The sequence below is a fragment of the Callorhinchus milii genome, unplaced genomic scaffold (assembly GCF_018977255.1).
Source record: "Callorhinchus milii isolate IMCB2004 unplaced genomic scaffold, IMCB_Cmil_1.0 Scaffold13, whole genome shotgun sequence".
In the NCBI taxonomy this organism is placed as follows: Eukaryota; Metazoa; Chordata; class Chondrichthyes; order Chimaeriformes; family Callorhinchidae; genus Callorhinchus; species Callorhinchus milii.
The window spans coordinates 11,419,079-11,439,652 of NW_024704754.1; the positions used below are offsets into that span (position 1 = coordinate 11,419,079).

A 20,574-nucleotide genomic window follows, 5' to 3' on the forward strand; every position below is an offset into this window, starting at 1 on the left:
CACCTGCGGAAACCCATCACCATGCTTAAACGTATCCAAACAAACTGTGAACTCCATGCGTTCCATCTACAGAGAACTTTGAGATGTCTCGAAGACATGATAAGGCACTATATCAAATGCAAGGACTATTATAGATTGTTGGAATGGAATGCGCACTCTCTTCCTGGCAGGATGCATCCTGGTTTCCTAATTCCAGAAAGTATTACGTGCAGGTTGGCAAGAGCCAAGGCTTGGGGACCCCAGAGTGTGCCTTGGGGTAACTGCTGGAGTCTAAACATCTAAAACCACATAGCTTGCCATTGATATTGCTGTTTACTGGACCAAACATTCAATTATAACTAATGCTTGAATTCTGAGCTTTACGTTCAAAAAGTTAGAAAAGTAATTGAAAACCTTACTTATCAACACCTCTCTCCATCACATCACAGAACACAAGGCAAGTGAAGATAGACGTTTTGTTTGAAAAAAACAGACCAATGGAATTCATTTTATACTTACAGAGAGCTCTTTGGAAAACAATTCACTAGGTCCACCTCAGAGAAATGCTGTGTATAGGTTTATGAGAGATGGGAAGAGTGAGAATAACCTTAATATGAAAGGGAGAATTTTTATTTCTTTACAGGGGGCTTTGAGCTCATAGGTTGACTCTTCAAGGCAATGCTGGCAGAAACCTAGGATCACCTAGGTCAGAGGTCCCATCCTTTGGATGATTGAACCAGGTCCCTTCTGCCTGTTCAGGCACTATTTCAAAAGAGAGAGTTTCTCCCAGTGCTCTGCCCATCAACCCTCCAGATAAAATTGGCCATGCTCTTCATAGTTGTTTGTGGGACATTGCTGTGCACATACTTCTGCTGTGTTCGCCAACATATACAATCACAACAATAGCTGTGAAGTGCTTTGAGATGTTCTTAACATCATAACAGCACCAAATACAGGATTCATGTATTTTATTTCAATTTCTAGGTGGACAGTGACTGGAAGAGATGCAGATAATAATAATTCTTGCACGTGAAATAGCGCCTTATCATGTCATTGAGACGCCTCAAAATGCTTCACAGAATATACTGTAAAGTGAATTGACTGTAAATTTTGTAGGTGAAAAGCAGCAGCCAATTTTTATGCATTTTTTTAAAATGAATATCCCCCCACTGAAAAGCGATCAGCCAATCGACTATCAACTGGGTTCCTACTTACTGCTGGGTAAACAGAGGCGTGTGGAGTAAAGAAACCTGCCTAATGTTTTGCCCCACCTGGGAATCAAACTCAGGTTTTCTCGCTTGCGAGACGAATGCTCTAATCCCCTAATACGCTACAGGACTCCCATCAGAGTCACTGATTCTTACCTACACCCTAAATGCCAGCAGTGGCCCCCACCCCATGAAAAAACAATTGGCGCCACTGGAACAAATTAACATTCAAATATTCAGAGGCCAAAGTGTGCGCCAGAATGGATTGGGAACAGAGGTCTCTCTGTTTATTGTTACCTGAGCCAACTGCTGAGCCAGCAAAGCAAGCAGCACGTTGTGTTTAGGGATTACAGGCAACTTCTAATAAATGCATCTCTGATCCAAGCCCAGGATCCCCACGCGTCAAATCACTTCCCATTCAATTCCCTTGTGCCTAAAGCCTAATCCAAGCATAAGACTTCAATACAGAACACTGCTCCAAGCAATAAATACTCCCTATTATGTAGCTTTTGTTCCTCTGCGCATTAAATCCACTCAGACCAGTGCCAAAAGGCACCCTGATAGAGCAGTATATATTTTAAAAGTCTAATCAATTTTGTATAAATTATATGTATCCATTGGGTGTTTTCTGTTCATCGCAAATTGCTGAATGAATGATTAAAAGGATTTGAAGTACTGACCGTTCTTCTGTGAGATATAGGAATCATGACTTGAGCATCAAATGTATTTGGCTGCGCAATACAATTTTTATATTAGGTTTTATGATTTGAATAAATATATATCATTGCAGGAAGATTTCAAGAGGGAATGCTGGTTTATATTTACCAGGAAGGGTCATTGAGGCCAAAACGGGACGTCAGAAATTCCACCTGGGTTTTGTGGTCTTGTTCTGTCAGCTGGAATGTCCTGTTCAGCAAGAAAAGGGATGTTTTATGCAACTGGACTCCAGGCTTGAGTTGGAGCCTATACAGAGCCTACAGTTCACGGATGTATTTATAATTCAAAAGTTACTTTTTGAATCTATAAATAGAGGGAGAAGGAGAGAGAGAATAACCTTCATATTAAAGGGAGAATTTTATTCTTTCTTTTCACCCACAGAATATAGATGATCCACTTTACAGTATATACTGTGAAGCACTTTGAGACATCTCAGTGACGTGATAAGGCATTGTATCAAATGCATTATTTTTAATGGCGCTCACAGTCTAGGCTGACTCTCAAGTGAAGTAATAATAATAAATAATAATCCTTGCATTTGATATAGCGCTCTTCACGTCGGGAGGACGTCCCAAAGCGCTTCACAGAACACACTGTAAAGTGAATTGACTGTATATTTGTGGGCGAACGCGGCAGCCAATTGCGCACAGCAATGTCCCACAAACAATCGTGGATTGAAAATGACCAATTTATTATTGTTTTTGGTTTTGGAGGGATTATTATTAGGCTCTGTGTGGAGTAAGGAAACTTGCCCAAGGTTTCGCCCTCTGCCTGGAATTGAACTCAGGTCTCTCACTTGCAAAGCGAGTGCTCTGACCACTGAGCTACAGGACTCCTTCTGGGGAAGTTGCATTACAGAGGTACTGTCCTTCGTTAGCTTAAACCAGGTCACATCTGCCTATTCAGGGGGATGTTAAAGGTCCCGTGGCACTATGTGTGAAAAGAAGGGAGTTTCTTTTGGTGTCAGGGCCAAAAGATTTGAAAGTGTGTGATTCTTTCACAGTTGCATTATTCATTTAAAATCACCCCTTTTTATGATCAAAGTATAGTAGAGGAGTGCAGCAGACAATGATAGAATTGCCACAATACATATATTTTTCGATGCAATCCATGCAATACTCCTAGCTTGTTAGGAAGAAGGAGAAATCTCCAACGAATGTCGCTCTGCAAGATATTGCATACTCCTCGCCTCCTTTCTCTCACTAGGAGTAGCAGTAAGGAGGAACCGGTTATTAGTTAATTGCCGGGTTGCTTCCTGGGGGTAATAATCCCGTAAAAAAATAATAATAATAATTTGGTCACTCAATTCATGACTGTGTGTAGGACACTGCTGTGCACAATTGGCTGCCGCGTTTCGCCCACAAAATATACAGTCATTTCACTTTACAGTATATTCTGTGAAGCTCTTTGAGACGTCTTAATTATGTGATAAGGCGCTATATCAAATGCAAAGATTAATTTTTATCAGTAGGAAAGTTTGTGGTTTATTGAGAAAGCAACTTCTCAGGCAATAATAGATGGGCAATATCTGCCAGTAACCCCACAGCCCGAGAGTGAGTTAAACACTCTGTGCTGTGCGCACTCCTCCCTCCACAACTATTGATTTTCAACACCTTCTTTGGGGTATTTTCACTGGGTGCTTACATCATGCGTGTTCAATAAGAGCTAGTGACTAGGGTATTGAGTCCTCCATTGAGGTCATTGTCAATTACTGACTGTGATTCTTTGGACTGAACACAAGCAATGCTGAGGCTGAATGCAATGACAAGTGCCTGTATATCAGGGGCACTGGACATGCTTGTTAGCCGACTGGGATATCTCTTTTATCCATAGTAACAATCTCACGTAATGGTTGCAACATTAGATTTTGGCACCAAGTCAGGCGGATAGGGCCCACGGACACCATCACTATAGTTACAGCTTAAGCTGTTGGAAGGCATTACCGTAGTTGGGTTACTTCCCAGTTCATTTCTAAGATATTCACCCCCTATCCCCCCCTCCTCCCCATCTCTTCAGTGGGATACACATGCGGATAAAAGAAGACAGGGATCATTGACTAATCCTCTTTGTACACTCATATGTAGCGAATAAATACTTTGTGCCCAGTAACTATTATCAGGCAACCAATTAGACCCACTGTGGTAATTAGGTCCAGTTCCTAAAGGCCTACAGTAACCATGGTGATGAAAAGGTCTAAGAGAGACAGATTAGATAAAGACAAGCGCCTCGTTTCTCCGACACACGGGAAATGTTTTTCATTATGGACATTAGTGGTAACAGTGTATTTAATTAAGAAATGCCACCGCAGTGACATCATTGCCTGTTTTTGCTCTGAACCACTTGTAAATTTGCGACAAACTGGGGCAAAATTCCATCTGAATGTAGGTTAACTCTATTTTCATGGCATTTCAGGGTGAGGGTTCGTGTTAGGGTTAGAATCTGACAAATTGTTAAGTTCAATTTTAACATTGAGGCTATAGTTTTTAAAAGAAACTTGTAGAAAAATGGCTTTGAAGTGAAACTTCTATTTAAGAATTTGCCAGATTATTTCAGAGCATTTGCTCTCACCCACTGCGGGCCTGAAATTCTAATAAAATTATATTAATCTAGAACCAGGTGGGGTTGATTCCTACCCCAGCATGTTTTAGTCCTGGTCCTGAGCTTTTCAGCAGTGCAGCATGAGTTAGAAGGAGGGGAAATTCTATACTCAATGTATTCAGTCAGTCCTGCATCGACTCTTCCTGGTAGGAATATATTGGTTTTGTGTCAGCTTTAGTGAAGGCATTGAGCTGTCAGCACACTGTTGCATGGGGTGCTGGTCAGATGTAATAAATCCTCCACGCCTTCGAGTTCCAAAGCCGCTAGTTCCCTGACAATGAGGGAAGGAAACTTGGTAAGGCATTGTCACTGTGGAAATCTTGCCAAGTTCCGAGAGACTTGACCGCAATTGCCAGTGACATTTCAACATTAAAGACTTAATATCAATTGCAAGGATTTGTTTCATTTTCTACAAAATCAACAGCAACAACTTCTATTTATATAGTGACCTTCACTTTGGATAACATCTCAAATCACTTCACAATGGCAGGGTTGGACCCCAGAGAAGGGAGAGGGCAAGTGACTATAGGCGCTGTCGAGGAGGTAGATTTCTTGACGTGAAAGGCGCTATACAAATGTAATTTTGTATTGCATTGTAGTTAAAGTGTATTTAGAGAGGGTGCAAGGCAGAGGGTTAAAGGCAGGGAGGTCCAGAGGTCAGGTGTATAAGTGACATTCTTGGAAAATCAGGACTACTGCGGGACCTTCTACGTTGTTAATAAGGAGAAGTTTTGTAAGGCTTATTGAGCTCTTATTTCATTGCCAAGATGCACGATGCCGATGGACATAAAAGATACAGCTCACATTGTGTGTTCGACAGACGGAGCTACACTGACCAGAGATCACGCTGCCCTCTTTGGTTAGAGTATAATTACAGGCAATTTGGAAGGGTTAGAGGCTGTTGGTAAAAAAAACTGAAAGGGGATTTATTTTTGAATTAAATTTTAATCTCTCGTTGAATGTCAGTTTCAGGGTCAGATCAGCAGATGAAGCTTAATGAGAGTAGTCTGTAGGGGAAAACTTAAATGTCAGTTTCAATGCAGCGTCTGTCTCAGAGACTTTCTCTGCTCTGTTGGGAGAGGGGAAGGTAAGAGTTGAGCAAACAGCACAACAGAGTTACAGTGTGACATTTTGTGACATGTTGGGTAGATTTTGATTCCTGATGGAGCAAGTTTCAGTAATTCTCCAAATTGCTTGTGCGCACCCCAAAATGTGGGTTGCAGAGTACTGTTTGCAGTGTCTTGGGACGCATTCGGCCTCTATTGTCACCAGCTGGTTTACATTACATGGTAAGTTAATAATAAGACGTATTAACAATGACTCCCAAAACAATATATGTAACCAGTTAAAAAAGAGATACATAAGTTCCAACTACATGTTGCTTGTGTTTTGCAATTTTTGGCCATTTCAGTGAACTGAGAATTAAATCTCAGTATGGGATGGTTTAGATAGAGCAGTGAGTTAGTACACTGTATGTTCACTTCTCAGGCAGAGATTTGAACCCAGTGCAGGCTGTTTGGTAGATAGACGTGTCTCTGTTGCTCTGAGATAAATTAGCTGAAGAGTCAATCTTGATCTGAAGGAAATTGGCATGGTTGGTTGTAAGAAAGGATATGTTGTGCTGGTGTGTGAGGGAGGTGTCTCTCTGAGGTTTGCTTGGGGATAGTAGACCACCCTCGCCCCTGAGCAACTGCACTGCACCTAAATATCTCCTCCTTTTCATATTTATTTTACCATATATCTCAACTCATTCACTCCAGCACCATTCTCAGTGAATAAAGTACAAGACAACCCCATAATCACCCAGTTGTCTGGGTCCAATATCAGAGGCCATGTTAAAACAGAGCATGAAAAATGGCCGCCATCAGGTAGCCACTGATGTCATTTCTTGTGTGCTCTGCACTGATGTAACTTCCTTATGGCCCCCTATACGTGTGCTATACAGAAGAAGCACCACGACATCACCTCCTACACAAAATGATACTTGTGGCACTTTCTGCAAATAAAATATGCCTGCTCAGTGCACCGGAAGTGATGTTAGCAGTGATTCCTGTGCAAAGTGTAAATCACAGGATGGAGGAACTAATGTTTGCGGTGACCTAACGATCCGGAGGTCGGTCATTTTTTAGTGCATGAAGTCCATACCAGACACCATGAGTGTACCACATTTCTGGTAACGGCAGGTGCACAGAGCATTCACATTAAAAGTGACTGGAGCTCTTGGGAGATACTTAACAATGGGGTGTCCCTGTACCAACCCGCAGAAGATCTTGGGCTGACTAGGGAAGTAAACTAGAGTTGGTCACATTGCAGTTGGTGTGGCATTGACAGCTCTGTATTCCTTGGTAAGTATTTGCAACCCGGAGATGGTTGAAATGGTTACGTCATTCCAACAAATAATTTTTTTATCTCTAAAATTGATTTAGCTGTGAAGAGGGAACACTGGATCGTTCAGTGATTCTAATATATGATGCGCCATGAATACGCCATCTCTGCCAATCGATACAGGAATATTTATTTTAATAAAGCTCAGGGTTAATTAAATCAGATTGACTCGTGGATAAATCAGACTTGATGAAGGAGGAGCCAGAGTCCAAAAATGCTTATTTCAAGGCTACTTACTACTTCGACTTTTACTGTTGCTTTTTATAGAATGTTCCTTGTAGCTCTTTGCAAACATCTGTCATGAAATAATATGACTTTGGGGATCGATGTAACAATACGGTTCAATATTCATTGCAGTGAATATACTCCCTCCACCCACACCCTCCCTCCACCCACATGACATTCTCAATCTACTGAACCTAAATCAGTTCAATAACCCGCTGATTGAAAGCTCTGAGCTACAAGCCCAATACGTTGGACTTTGCCATTGAGAACAGTATTTGGGATCTGCCTCCGGAAATAAAAAGCAGGTACATCTGATGTGATAAATATTGAATCTAGGTTATTTGGGTTATATTCTCCCCCCACTCCCACCACCACCCCATACCTTAAAATTCCTGAAAGCGACTTTCCAAAGTATAATCTTGGTCTTTTGAGGTTTTAAGTTCCTATCAACCTGCTCTCGACTACGATGCAGAGTAAAGCTCTGGTAAACATTAGAGCACTCGCCTCGCAACCGAGAGGACCCGGGTTCGATTCACGGGCAGGGAGAAACCTTAGGTAACTTTCCTTACTCCACACACCTCTGTTATACCTAGCAGTAAGTAGGAAGCTGGTTATTAGTCAATTGGTGGATTGTTTTCAGGAGTAATAATCCCTTTTTAAAAAAATCGGTCACTCAATTCACAATTGTTTTTTGGACACTGCTGTGCACAATTGCCTCCCGCATTTCAGCCACAAAATATACTGTCAATTCACTTTGCAGTATATTCTGTTACCCACTTTGAGACGTCTAAAGGATGTGATACGGCACTATATCAAATGCAAGGATTGTTATTATTAAAGCCCATGCATAGGAGATCATTCCTTACTAAACTTGTGTAATCCTTTCTGTTTCCCACATCTGATTTGGAAGATGTGAATTTAACATTTAGTATTTAAATGTTTAATATTTAAATATTAATTATCATTCCTTATAATAATAATTTTGAAAGAAATCCATTAATTAAAAAGTGTGGGTAACGGGTTCATCCCCTAATGGGTTTTACCCAGCCATGGCTAAGATAACAGTCAAAATCTCAAGAGCATGATTTTCCCTGCTATTTCATAAAGATTTGTACATAATATAAATCCTTGCAGTGGATATAGTACATTATTATGTTGTTGAAATGTCTCAAAGCACTTCACAGGATTTCACAGTAAAGTTTAGTGTCTTTGAATTTGTAAACCAACACAGCAGCCAGTGACCCAGAAACAATCATCTTACGAATGACCAATTTTATGGGGGCTGTTAGCCAGGACATGTGGAGAAACTCGCTTCTCTTTTGACCAGTGCCATGGGCTCTTTAACAACCACCTGACTTTGGTTTAAAGTCTCATCTGACGGATGATACCAGACACAGTGCAACGCTCTCCCAGCATTGCACTGAAGTATCAATTTAGACTTTGAGCTCAAATTCACGACATGAGGCTTGAACCCACAACTTTCTGACTCAGAGGCAAAAGTGCTATCAACTAAGCAGGGTTGACCCTTTGTTTGCAAGATAGGGAAGAAGAGATGCAATTTAAATCCCTTTTGCCTCCACCACATTGAATTGGCAGAGTCCAGAACATGAGCTGCATTGACCAATTGTATAAAAGAAATTACAGAGGTTCCCTTAATTAATGCAATTAAAAAACAATGAAAAAGATTACAGGGGATCTGTAATCCTTTTCAGTGGTTGTTAATAACATAATTAAGGGAACCTATGTGCCCATTGCATTTATATCACTTGCATAATACACATGGTTTACGGAATTTCCCAAATAGACCCCCAGAATGGTGTACAATAGATAAAGATAATCTCAGACCGAGTCAGATATTCAAACATGAGAATAATAGCGGAGAGGTTGTCAGATGAAAGGAAGTATGTCAATTCCAGGTCTGTATATTCCTGTTCCCAGGCTCTCGTAGTTTTAATGATTTAATAGCTGCCTGTTTGCATATGTAGTTAGTGATTTAAATGTCTTAATTTATTCTTCGTGACTTTATTTTCTCGTTGTGTTGAAAATACAAGCTGTTCAATATAACTAATGGTCCTATTTAGGGTTGCACCATATCACGTCAAAATGCATCAAAGGATTTCACACAACAGGTTACTTTGAAGTGGATGATTGTTGCTTGTCGCCATGTAATCTAATCTGTGCCAGAAACTGTCTAATACAACATTGTGGAAATTGCATGTATCATTTGTTTTTTTTGAGTGAAGCAATAGTATTGGCCAAAGGAATCTGTGTGTTGGGGGTGGGGGGTGTATGGTGGGGGTAGAGTGTGAGGGAATAAACTGTGTCTCTCTGGAATTGAATTAGCTAAGGGGAAATAAGCCAGGCAGGTCCGTAGTCCTCCAAGGTGACCTGGGAATGCTCTATACAGACTGTGTGCCTGGCCTGGCTGATTGATGCTTTGTCCTGGAAAAGGGATTACCATTTTTATTAAAACTGGGTATAATTATTTCCTAATGGAGGGGAGTACCGATATCAAATAGCTGCATGAATTAACAAGGGTTAAATTGTGTATTTCTGTAGGTTTCAGATCTTTAATATAAAGTTTGACATTTTGACTGATTTTTTCACTCATTTATCTGCTCTGCCCTCTCTGCTCTGAATCCCTCCCTCTCTCCTTCAGTTCTTTTTGTTCTGGTAGCACAGCAAAGGAGAACCATTTATCTGTTGAAGGCATTGGGTGAGTTATGCTGGGCAGGGTTCCTCAAGCCCTGGTAGATCTCCAGGTGTCCAAGTGGCTATTATTTAAGTGCGAGTTCAGGCATCACAAGCATCAGCAAGCTATTAAGTCAGGAAGAATTAGTGATTATAGTAAACCCAGTCATGTCCTTGTTTTCTTTGTTCAGCAGGGCCCACCCTTTCAATCCAGGGTCATGGTGCCCATTCTCACCATGAGAACATCTAACTCAGCACAGACCAGAAGCTGTCTCTGTGCTCTGTGGGTCTCAGTTTGACACCACACTATGCATTTACACACTGAGCCATCATGTCATGCTTTGTGACTTGATGTTTCGGGAAGGTCACTCTATCCATGACTATATGTGGGACATTGCTGTGCACAGTTGGCTGCTGCGTTTCGCCAACAAAATATACATTCAATACAACATATTCTGTGAAGTGCTTTGAGACGTCTCAACAAATGCAAGGATTATTGTTAAGTGCAAGGATTATAAAGGTCATATTGTCCGTCACTTCAGAGCTGAGCTCTGAAGTTGCACACCTCTGCCATTGCCCTCCCCTTATCCCTTGGTCCTGTAGAGGGATTTATGAGATCAATAGCTTGTGGCGGAGATTTATAGCTGTGTGGGCCTGAGTCTGAGCAAACTGTCTCAAAGGAAAATAAAGTTAATCAAATTTACAAGCAGGTTGTCATAGGAAGCAAGATTCATCTTGTGTACATTCAGAGAGCCACAAGAGCCTGCCTGTCACTGCTTGTGAGAGAGGGAAGGTCAAAGGATCAAACCTTGTAAAAAGAATTAGTGACTGTATTGTCCTTTAGCTTCTGTCATAATCTCTATAAGTAATGGAGCACTGGGTTTTAATTGCATCCTGCTGTCTAAGTATTTTGATATTTTCTATGAATTGTGCAGAACTATGTCCGTGATGTTGGATCTGGTTACAGCTTTAACCATTTGCAAACAGTTTCCTATTGCATTTCCAACAGGAAATGTTTTAAGGGAATTGTCCGGGTTTCAGGGATAGGAGGAGCATTGATGTGTATCATATTATTGGGTGCAGTTACGTGACAGAGTTGATGACGTTACATGGCTTTTTCGTTGGTACCTGATAAGAGCTGTTTGAGTCAATTCAGGCAATAAAGCTCCTGTAACAAAGGAACAGGAGGAAGCCACTTGGTCCATTGAGCTTGTCAAGCCATTTCATTAGATCATGGCAGTTCTTTATATTTCTACTTGCGTATATCCCTTATTACCCTTCAGCCTTTGGCCATCCTCCTACCCTCCCTGCTCGCCACCCTCTGCAATCCCTACCCCCAGCTTGGGTCTGAATCCCTGACTGTCCAGGGCCTTGGGTCATCCTCCCAACATGGTAGGTGCTATACAAATATAGTTTTGTATCGTATTGTGCCCTTCATTCCTGAGTATCTATCCATGTCCTCTTAAACATCTCAATTGATTCTGTATCTGTGGCCATCTGGGGCAGTGCATTCTCTATTTCCTCTACCCACTGAGTGCCAATCAATACCCATTCATACAGCGTCCACTTCCCGTCATTTCATCTTATAAGACTGAAAGCGTTTGGGTTAAAATCACAGTGCTTTGTGTGGATTTGAGGAGGGATGATTGGGTGGATACAATGAGTGGAGCATTAAAACAGTGTCGTTGAGAATTTTTCCTTAACTGGCCTTTTTTTTTCTGATTCAAAATAGACCATATGGCTCATCCAACCACCAAGTCTTCAGACTGTAAAAGATTATTATGCGGGGTGGCGGGGGGGTGGGGGTGTAGATGGTGGGGAGTTGCATGCAGTCGATGTTGAACTTCCTTCCAACAACTGTGTGATCTTTGAATAGAAACATTTGTAGGAACATCACATGGGTTAGATTTTTCCAAGATGTACAAAGCCCCCCCAGGAGATGTGCAGTCTGCTTCCAGGTTGGATGTGCCGAGCAGCGGGTTAATTTATGTTGAGAATTCTTGGCTTGCAAACCAGAAGTGGAATACCACTCGGAGTGAAATCACTGCAGGTTTAAGCGATTGTCAATTTTTGGGGGATAATTCGTCTTAGCATAGACAGGGTGTTCAATTATAACCCCTCGCACACCAATAAAATCTGTGCATCTGGGAACTGAGATAAATTCAAGCCTTGTAATGTTTCACAGTACGTGGACGTAAATCACACAGGACAACAGAGAATGGCAAATTTTCTTCTATTACTTTGTTCCAGGAATCCAGCCAGTTCTCCCAGTGGGTGTTCATGATTCGACAACAGTTTATTCCTGGTTTGAACTAAAACCAAATTATGAATTTGTTTCAATGTTGGTTTTCCTTCCAGATAACATACCGAGCAATTGTTTGGAATGTTTCTTCTATTTCCTTTTTCACAAGTTGGCATGTCCTCGTCATTTGCAGTGCTACGTGCATACATGGGTGAATTAAGACCAAGATTGCCCTCGGCTTCTATGCCCCTCTGATGCTACCTGATATAGGGAAAGAGCCCTATCCATAGCTTGGCGATGTCCATGGTTGTGTAACCTCCAAAATGCTTTTGAGGAGAATAGAGCCTGTGGTTGCTGATGCTCTTTGTTCCTTTATCAAATGGCCCCTGCAATAAATTTGGTCATTCATTTCATGGGTGTTTGTAGGACTCTGCTGTGTGCAAATTAGCAGCTGCATTCACGTTTGAGATGTCATCCTAACATGAACAGGGATTCAAATGCAAGGATTATAATTATTGCAGTTAATTTGTGGTTTAGTTTGAAAATGGCAATGTTGGAGAGAGAACACGTCAATAGAATGTGTTTCTTTTTAAGACACAGATTGTTGAGGCAGGGCTTGGACTCAGAATTGCTAAGAGTTAGTGGTGCTTTGGAATCCTATACACAGTAGGTGCCAAGTGAAATCTGCATAGTATTTGAAACATATTGAGTCAGACTTACTGTATTTCATCTACTTCCTTTTGCGACTGATACAAATATCAAGCGTAGCTCTTGCCTTGCACACAGTGACTGCTCCCAATCTCAGGTCGTCACACGAGCACATGTTTTTGTCACTTCAACAGTGTATCTCAGCACTCTTACCCCTATCTCCCCACAGGCCCAGCCCCCCACATACACTCAATGTCCCATAAAAGTATCTCCATTGTTTCAGTCTCTCCACACTGTGCTTGTGGCTTCAGCATGTGGGATTTCTTAATGAATGTCAATTGGTATCACTTTTGAGAGCAGTGTTAATTACATATCTTATTTCTGGCCTTGGAGGATTTGGGTTAAAATTAGCAAAAGCAACCTCTTACTTTGGATTTACAGTCCCACAACACGAAGAGAGACAGAGAGAAAAGCAAAGCTGATTGAATCTTTCTTGAGGGATAACTTGATGAAATGGAGAAAGGAGAAGAAATCTAGTTCAGATCCACAAACTAATCTGCTCAAGTCAAACTCGACTTGACTAATCCTAATATTGAATCAGAGAACTTCAATTTGGAGAAGATCCTGCATTTTTTGGTTCAGCAGTCGTGCGTTTGGTCTGAGATTGACTGTGTGCGGCATTGAAAGAAGGCTGGGATCTAATTGTTTCCTGAGGGGAAACTGGAATGAATGCTTTTACAAAAATGTAGCTAAGAGTTTCAGTCAATATACAGACAAGAGGTAAGCACACTTTGTCACTGGAGATAACAGTTCAGACTGATCTATGACAATTGAGGCTAAGGTTATAAACTCATTTCACTCTGGACTGGGAATCTAATACTGTATAGTAAAACTATTTAGCTTCCTTTTCATTCAAACATATCTATTGAGTCTCCATCAGGAAGGTTGTAGAAAGTGCAATGCGAAAAAAATGCTGAGGAATCATAAAGGACAAGTATGGCTGATTAGTTTGATAGACAAATAAGATTGGTTTAGTGGTGAAGCATGTTGGCACAGAGTGGCTGATGTGACTGATATCTCCAAACAAGTATGTGCCTGGTCACTGGGATGGGCAGATATGGAGGGCGAGCAAGGAGAGCAATTCTTCATTGGGTGGGAAAATTGGAAATTGAGTCAACCCAAGTAACCATCCTCTCACAACAACAACAACAACAACTTGCATTTATATAACGTCTTGGAAATGCTTTACAGAGACGGGATCAGATGGCAAGCAGCAACAACAAAAATGACTTGCCAACAACAACACAGTGCCTTTCACGTGAAATGAGGGAGAAGGAGAGGTAGCCATAGGCTGGTCACTTGGGACAGGGAATCCTCCCACACATCTCCTGTTAACCCTGCAAGCTAAAGCCCTAACAGGTAGGGTGATCCGAGCTGGACAAGCAGCAGGAAAACTTGCGAGACAATGCTATCGATGGCAGGCTCTGCTTTTCTAGCTGGTTTGACTCCAATGCACACTCTGTAGTCCCCAAACCTGGGCTCTTACCAACCTGCTCCTAATACTTTCCGGAATTCGGTAAGCAAAATGCGTCCCTCCAGAGAGAGAGTGCACGTTCCATTCCAAGAATCTATCTCTAGAATTTTTCATATGTAGGATACACTTAAGAATGCCAATTGGTTTCCTCATGTGTCAGACACCCAGCCGACTAACCCCCTCGCCACCAAAAAAAAACAACCTCTTGAGGGATTTAATGGTGGATAAAGAGGCGGATATTGAGTGTAAGTGTTCCAGAAATTAGGACATTAGGACATTACGGAAGGTGAGAAGAGGGGCCCAGATTCATTGGGAACAATAGCGATGGAGGGTTTACATCAATGAAAAAGGGGATTGTGTGTGGGTTCTCATAGCATTGTGGTTTTTGTCTATGAGAATGTGAGAATGGTGGAAAGGGTGTCTCATTCTCACTGTCAGCTCGAGCAAAATTAGTTGAGGCAGCACACAGCCCAAGCCTCAGCTGCTGCTATTTGCAATTATTTCTAACAGAGAACAGACAGAGGTTATTAAGCAACACATATTGACCCCAAGATGTCAGCCTGTGTTTCCGTGGAATGCTTTCTCCGTTGAGCCCACAATGGCATTGAGCAAAGGCGTCTATCTGATATGGCTGATGACCCTGTTCGAGCAGCTTATTGAATCAGATGCATATCTGTCACAATGTCAGCTATCAGAGGAGAGCCAGCTGGTCATTATCCACAGACCAGCCTCAACAGACACAGAACACAACACTGCAATAGCTCCCATTCAAAGCTGGATTGAGATGAGTACGTTTGTGAGCTCTGTTCAAGAAACTGGCCAAAATCAAAGCCTCTTTCGTGTCTATGTAACTTCTAACATTTAAATGCTTGAAAGTTTTCTGCAGACATTAATTTGGTATATAGAGAATAACTGGTACCTGGAAATTATTACAGAAAAGTACGGATGGTTTACCCAGGAGTCCTTACACAGAGAATGCTGGACACCTGGGAGATATTAAATGGAGAATAAAGGAAATCAGGGAGCGATTTTGTGGAGAATAAGAAATATATGGGAGTGATTACACAGAGAACATCAAATAACAGACACAGAATAACAGATACCCAGGGAAGATTATGGGGCAAATAATGGACACCCACAGATTAATTTCTGAGAGAATAGCAGATTATGATATCAAGCATTCTCTGTGTGTATTGGCAAAGAGTGTGTTACTGCCTTATTAAGGTGACTGCCTGGTTGAGATTGAAGCCTAATTTAGAGATTTCACAGGCGTCATAGTTTTTTTAAGTTTTATTACCTGTTGATGTTAGCCTCGCTCAGCAGATTAAGGAAATTGGGTGAAGTTCAGGACTATGACTTGTTGAATGAGCCGGCTTGATAACCCAAATATCTTTATCATTCAATACCTTCTGCTGTTCTGCTATGCACTCTTGTTTTCTTTTCTGCTGAGATGCATTGACATATTTTCATAAGGAGCCTCTTGTGAAATATTCTGGTAACGTGATGGTCCTATGTGTGCTGGTATATATCCGTGTGTATGTTTGTGTATGTTAAGAACCAACCTGTTGCTCCTCTGCTCCGGGGGCACTGGCCTGCTCCATGTCTTCCACCCGCCCATTCGATACCCATCAGGGCGAAACCTTGGGCAAGTTTCCTTACTCCACACGCCTGATAATAATCCCTCAATAAAAAAATAACAAATTGGTCACTTTAATCCACGACTGTTTGTGGGACACTGCTGTGTGCAATTGGCTGCTGCATTTCGCCCATAAATATACAGTCAATTCACTTTACAGCATATTCTGTGAAGCGCTTTGAGACGTCTAGAAGATGGGAAAAGCACTATATAAAATGCAAGGATTATTATTATATATATAACCACTGAGCTACAGGACTAAAATATCTGGAATGTTAACAGTATCAGGTCTTTTGCTTGGATAAGAGGGGTACGGAGTCACTCACTTTTGATTTTAATGCTTTATACTGTGACAGTCCATATAATGAAGGATAATTGGAAACAATGATATTAAACAATCCCTGAATGTGTGCCACATCACTTCTTTTTTCAAACCCACTGGCACCAAATCTTATATAGTTTCTGTTGTGGACGATAACTCTAATCGATAGATCCTTGCGACACGCCTTTCATTTGCGATGGATACACGTAGTTCAGTTGGGTCAGAAACATCAAGTGCATATGCGTAAGATGCATCAATCGCTCTTGCGTTCAGTGAATAAACACATCAAGGAGCAAGAAAGGGTCTTGATCGGACTTGAGTCAATGATCGGACAAACCTAGTGAGGATAAAGCTAGATATTGATCCTAGTGGCAGAACAGAATAGAGCAATAGAGTGTGTCCGCTAAAATTGTTATGGACATCATTGTGGTTAGAGGAGTGTTTCCGCTCAGGTATTACTGCATGGTAAAGACAATCATCCAGTAGACAGAAAACACATTGGAGTGACAGGCACTTTCAGACTCAAATCATTTGGTCATCTTCTATTGCCAGCACTGCTGAAATGACATGTAAATTGAACTGTGGTATAGAGTGCAGTGCTTAAACAATTGAAATCAGAGATATCTTATTATGCCTTGTAAAAAATATTTGCTCTGTTAATTCACAATACAAAAGAACTTCTAGCTTTCGTAAATCTTCAACTTTTCATTGTGTGGCTGGGTAGAGGAGGGGGCTGAAATGTCTCAAAATCTGAGGGGAAGTAAAATGCAATGCTTAACTGGTGTATATACATGTGCAATAACTGAGGAACTTTCTGAGGTTCTATCCCACTGCAGAGGGATAAAAGCTGTGGACTGAAAGCATCAGTCATTGAAAGCATCGTCCTCACCTTTAAGGCCATCCATTACCATGCCCCCTCCTACTTCTCTGACTTGCTGACTCCCTACCAACCTGCCCACTCCCTCCATGTTCCCCGCCGACCCGCCCTACCATCGGTGGCCGGGCTTTCAGCCTCTCTGCCCCCACACTCTGGAACTCCATCCCACAATCCCTTCACCTCGCTTCCTCCCTTGCCTCCTTCAAGGCCAGTCTCAAGACTTCTCTTCAATCCTGCCTTTGGTCGTCCTCCCACCTCTCTGCCTTCCATCACCCCTACCCCACCCCTCCCCCATGCTCGGGCCCCAACACCTGACTATTCAGCGCTTTGGGACGTCCTCCCGACGTGAAAGGCGCTCTATAAATGTAATTTTGTTGTTGTTGAAGGCTAAACTGAGATCTGTCGCTTTAATTTACATCAGCTACTCAAATTCAAGCAGATAAATAAATGGTCAATGTGATTGAATGGACTGATGTTTGTAAGAAACTCAGTGTTCCTGTCTTGCACGTATTATTTGTGTGTCTGTGTATCTTTCTCTATGTCTGACTGCCAATCTGTCTCTATCACTGTTCCACTTTGTGTGTTTTCTCCCTCGCTTACTGAGGACATATTTGTAGCTTTTTAAATCCTCTCTTAATTTTTCTGCGTGCTTGTGTTAGTCTCTCTCTCTCTGTTTGCCTGTGTTTTTGTCTCGGTATCTCTTGCTGTAGTGTCCCTAGGATTCTTTCCCTCTGCCTCCGTCTTTGGGAGTTCGGTTAATTTCAGTCCACTTCCTGTGGTTACAAATTCAGGGGCACAAATGTCATTCTGATTAGCATCAATCATCTTTCTCTGCTTAGAAAAATATTTTTGAAATTAATTTAGCAATGATTAAGTAACTCAATTTAAAATGATCAACAATGTAGAAATCATTATAACAAAAAAGTTGCATATAAGTAAACTAAAAAAATCCTTTACATAGGCAAACAATTGTAATTCTCTTGCTCTTTTAGAGTGCTTCTGTTTAGGATTTTTTTCAATTGAATTGATTACAAGTTGGTCAATCAACCTGGATGTGATTTGAAAATAGCTAAATTTTGATACTCAAAAGATTTCAAAATGAAAGTGAGAATATGCCACCAGTTAGTTACATTAATGGACATTTCTTTTAGGAAGGGTTTGGGCATTCAGTGCAAAAGGGTCTGACTTGAATTTGATTTGAGCAGGCACACATTCTCCTTAGTCAACGTCTGGGCTGTTTGTGTTTATTGGGTGACTGACATTTGCCTTGATTGTAAATGAAGTCTTTCTTGTTTACAGTGACCTGAGCGAGAACCGGATTCAAGCCATTCCCAGGAAAGCTTTCCGTGGGATCGTCGACATCAAAAACCTGTGAGTAAGCTTCTCGTTTCGATTTCATGTTCAAGCTTCTGAGCGAGCTCCCTGCTGTTCCCTGTAACACCTCAGCCAGGCATCACAGTAAAGACTTTAATCAGCAGCAGGGGACAATCTGGTTCAGCAAACTGGAATAGTTTAGACTGAAGTATCGTAATATCAAGACAAGTAATTGGAATGCGGGAATTCTGTTGTCTATTTGGCATTTCAGATCTAAGCAGTAGCAGCTTCAGACGCTGGTCAAGGTTTAGAGCCACATTCTTCTCTTGCTCTATATATAGTTTGCTCATTTTTTTTACTTCTACAATCGTAATCACACCTCACTCAAATAACCTTTGTCCATTTTTGAGTTTTAACATTAACACTTGGTTGACTGTTTAACCACGAGTGAGGACGAGGTACACATCTGAATCTGCTCCTGACTTCAGTTGATGTCCATGTACTCATAGCTTCCAACAAGGCCACCAAAGAGCCATGAGGGGCTGTAACTGTCAGATCTTCACCTCCCAACCCCAAGGAGTGTTGCGGGCAATTGTAGCCCTGACTGCTGCCCAGCATAGCACACACCTGGGATTTGAACCTGTGACCTCCCAATCGGCACTGCTTAGTGTTGCTGTAGGGTTGCCTTTACCCATTAGACCACAGGGAGCCCGTAACAGCCTCATGAGTTCAGAGACGCTTACATTTGACACTCCTGGGTGAGCCTTGATGTGGCTACAAGACGTGAGCTGTGAATTTGGACAATAGCAGTTCATTCCTCATCACTGAAATCTCTGACTTTAATAAACCCCAAGAAATCCCCTCAAAATATTGATTTAAAGTGTTAGGTGCCTTTCAATATGAATTGGATGGAAACAAGTTAACCCAAATCATAATTCAGATGAACCGGGAATTGTGTTTCACATTTTATCAATATAACATTTCATGTTTTTTTTTCGAAAACAAATCTTAACCAAGCTTTCAGACGCCAACAATGAATCAAGCTGGGCAGCGTGGGCTGAAGGAGAATGGAGACTAAGATGGTTTTGAGGCCACGTATTGCTTTTCTGTACAACGCTAAGTGAGATTGCTGCTCACTGATTTATCTTTATTGAGTCTATGTTTCAAGAAATCCACCTAGTTATGCATACGGTTGCAAGAAAGAGCTAATTTATCATAAAATATATTGTGAATTTTAATTACTCTTTCAAACAGCTTTATTGAAGTCATGAACCCTGAATTTACGTCATTTTGACAGTGCCTCCCTTCACTTCCATGTTATTAATTGCTTTGACTGTGTTAGCACTTCCATTGCTTTTTGCCCACTGAATGCTCTCTCCAGCTTTCGATCTGAGTAATTTTCCGCTGTGAAAAAAAATCTCAGATGAAGGTTTCCTGCTGCAGCAATTTCGAGCCCGCAGACGCCATAAATTGTTGTTATGATCTATCTGAGCTTTGTCTCACCGTGGATCTGAATGCTATGCTTTCATCTCTGGGAATTGGGTGAATTGAATGGAGCTCAGAACAAAGGGATGAGTTTCGTCTCTGCTGGTTCTAACTTGATGGTTTTACACCAGCGAGGTCCAATAGGCCTGAGACCTTTTCCAACATTGGGAGGACGCAGCGCGCAGTGTACCCGATCAGCACCATTTGACCCCTATTTAGTAATTCACCCAGGAAACCTCATGGTAGCCAATTGTAGTGGAGATGAGATGCATTGTTTAGGAGAGAGCTTTACTCTGCGTCTAGCGTTAGCCAGACAGTGCTGGATGTTGACATTGAGTGTGAAATTTAAAAAGAAGCATTCCATTCCTGACAATCTGACAATCCTCTCACCACCGTAATGAGCCCAAATATTCAACATGTCTTTTTGTTTCAGTTGCAGCAATGCTGTACTGCCTTAGAATGTCTTTTTTATAGTCCTGTAGATTATTGGTTAGAGCGCTTGCCTCGCAACTGAGAGGACCTGGGTTCGATTCGCTGGCATGGCAAAACCTTAGGCAAGTTTCCTTACTCCACATGCCTCTGTTTACCTAGCAGTAAGCATGAACCCGGTTGTTAGTTGATTGATTGGTGGATCACTTTTCAGGGGTAATAAGCCCTTTTAAAAAAATTTGGTCAGTCAATCCACCACTGTTACAACTTGTTCCTAATGTCAT

At 41.5% G+C, this 20,574-nt stretch overlaps 1 protein-coding gene across 1 annotated transcript in view; it reads left to right on the top strand.

The window, feature by feature from the left end:
- The first annotated feature begins 14,825 nt into the window (after nt 1–14,825).
- The window catches only part of LOC103177282 (slit homolog 3 protein), a 108,467-nt gene continuing 102,718 nt past the window's right edge, over nt 14,826–20,574 (top strand). Inside the window, exons 1-3 of the mRNA XM_042340066.1 lie at nt 14,826–15,015; nt 16,459–16,525; nt 18,362–18,433. Coding sequence (XP_042196000.1) covers nt 14,826–15,015; nt 16,459–16,525; nt 18,362–18,433 — 329 coding nt within the window. The remainder of the gene's footprint in view (nt 15,016–16,458; nt 16,526–18,361; nt 18,434–20,574) is intronic.